General features: G+C 39.6%; 1 protein-coding gene across 1 annotated transcript in view; it reads left to right on the forward strand.

Annotated features, from left to right (window-relative positions):
* SMG1 (SMG1 phosphatidylinositol 3-kinase-related kinase) overlaps nucleotides 1-589 on the forward strand; it is a 160,273-nt gene that overhangs the window by 52,763 nt on the left and 106,921 nt on the right. Inside the window, exon 2 of the mRNA XM_012647554.1 lies at nucleotides 215-378. Within this exon, the coding sequence (XP_012503008.1) occupies nucleotides 215-378 (164 nt within the window). The remainder of the gene's footprint in view (nucleotides 1-214; nucleotides 379-589) is intronic.

Below are 589 nucleotides of genomic sequence, written 5' to 3' on the forward strand. Positions count from 1 at the left end.
TTTAGAATAGTAGAAGAGACTGAAAAGCTGGCATTTCATCCATTAACAGTTAATCTCTTCCCAGTTGAAAGACTTGTTATTTAATATTAGGCAGTTGAGTGATTATATATAGTAGTAAATAGTTACAAAAGGTGGGGAAAAGAAAGAGGCTTGTATAAAAGGAAGATACATGATTTGTTTAAAATTCTAATCTTATACTTTTCTCTCTTTACAGAACTGATAGTGCATCAGCCGACCCAGATAATTTAAAATATTCTTCATCCAGAGATAGGGGTGGTTCTTCCTCTTATGGACTGCAACCTTCAAATTCTGCTGTGGTGTCTCGGCAAAGGCACGATGATACCAGAGTCCACGCTGACATACAGAATGACGAAAAGGGTATATATATTTTCTTATTGCTAGAGGCATGTTTTTTGTTTGTTTTAGCTATCATGCCCGCCTTCCTCTCAGCTTTCTCTTTTTCTTTCTTCTAGTATGTTTAAAATACAAATAACAAGGCCGGGCGCGGTGGCTCACGCCTGTAATCCTAGCACTCTGGGAGGCCGAGACGGGCAGATTGTTTGAGCTCAGGAGTTCGAGACCAGCCTGA

Source organism: Propithecus coquereli, unplaced genomic scaffold, assembly GCF_000956105.1.
Source record: "Propithecus coquereli isolate 6110/MARCELLA unplaced genomic scaffold, Pcoq_1.0 Scaffold27, whole genome shotgun sequence".
Lineage (NCBI taxonomy): Eukaryota > Metazoa > Chordata > Mammalia > Primates > Indriidae > Propithecus > Propithecus coquereli.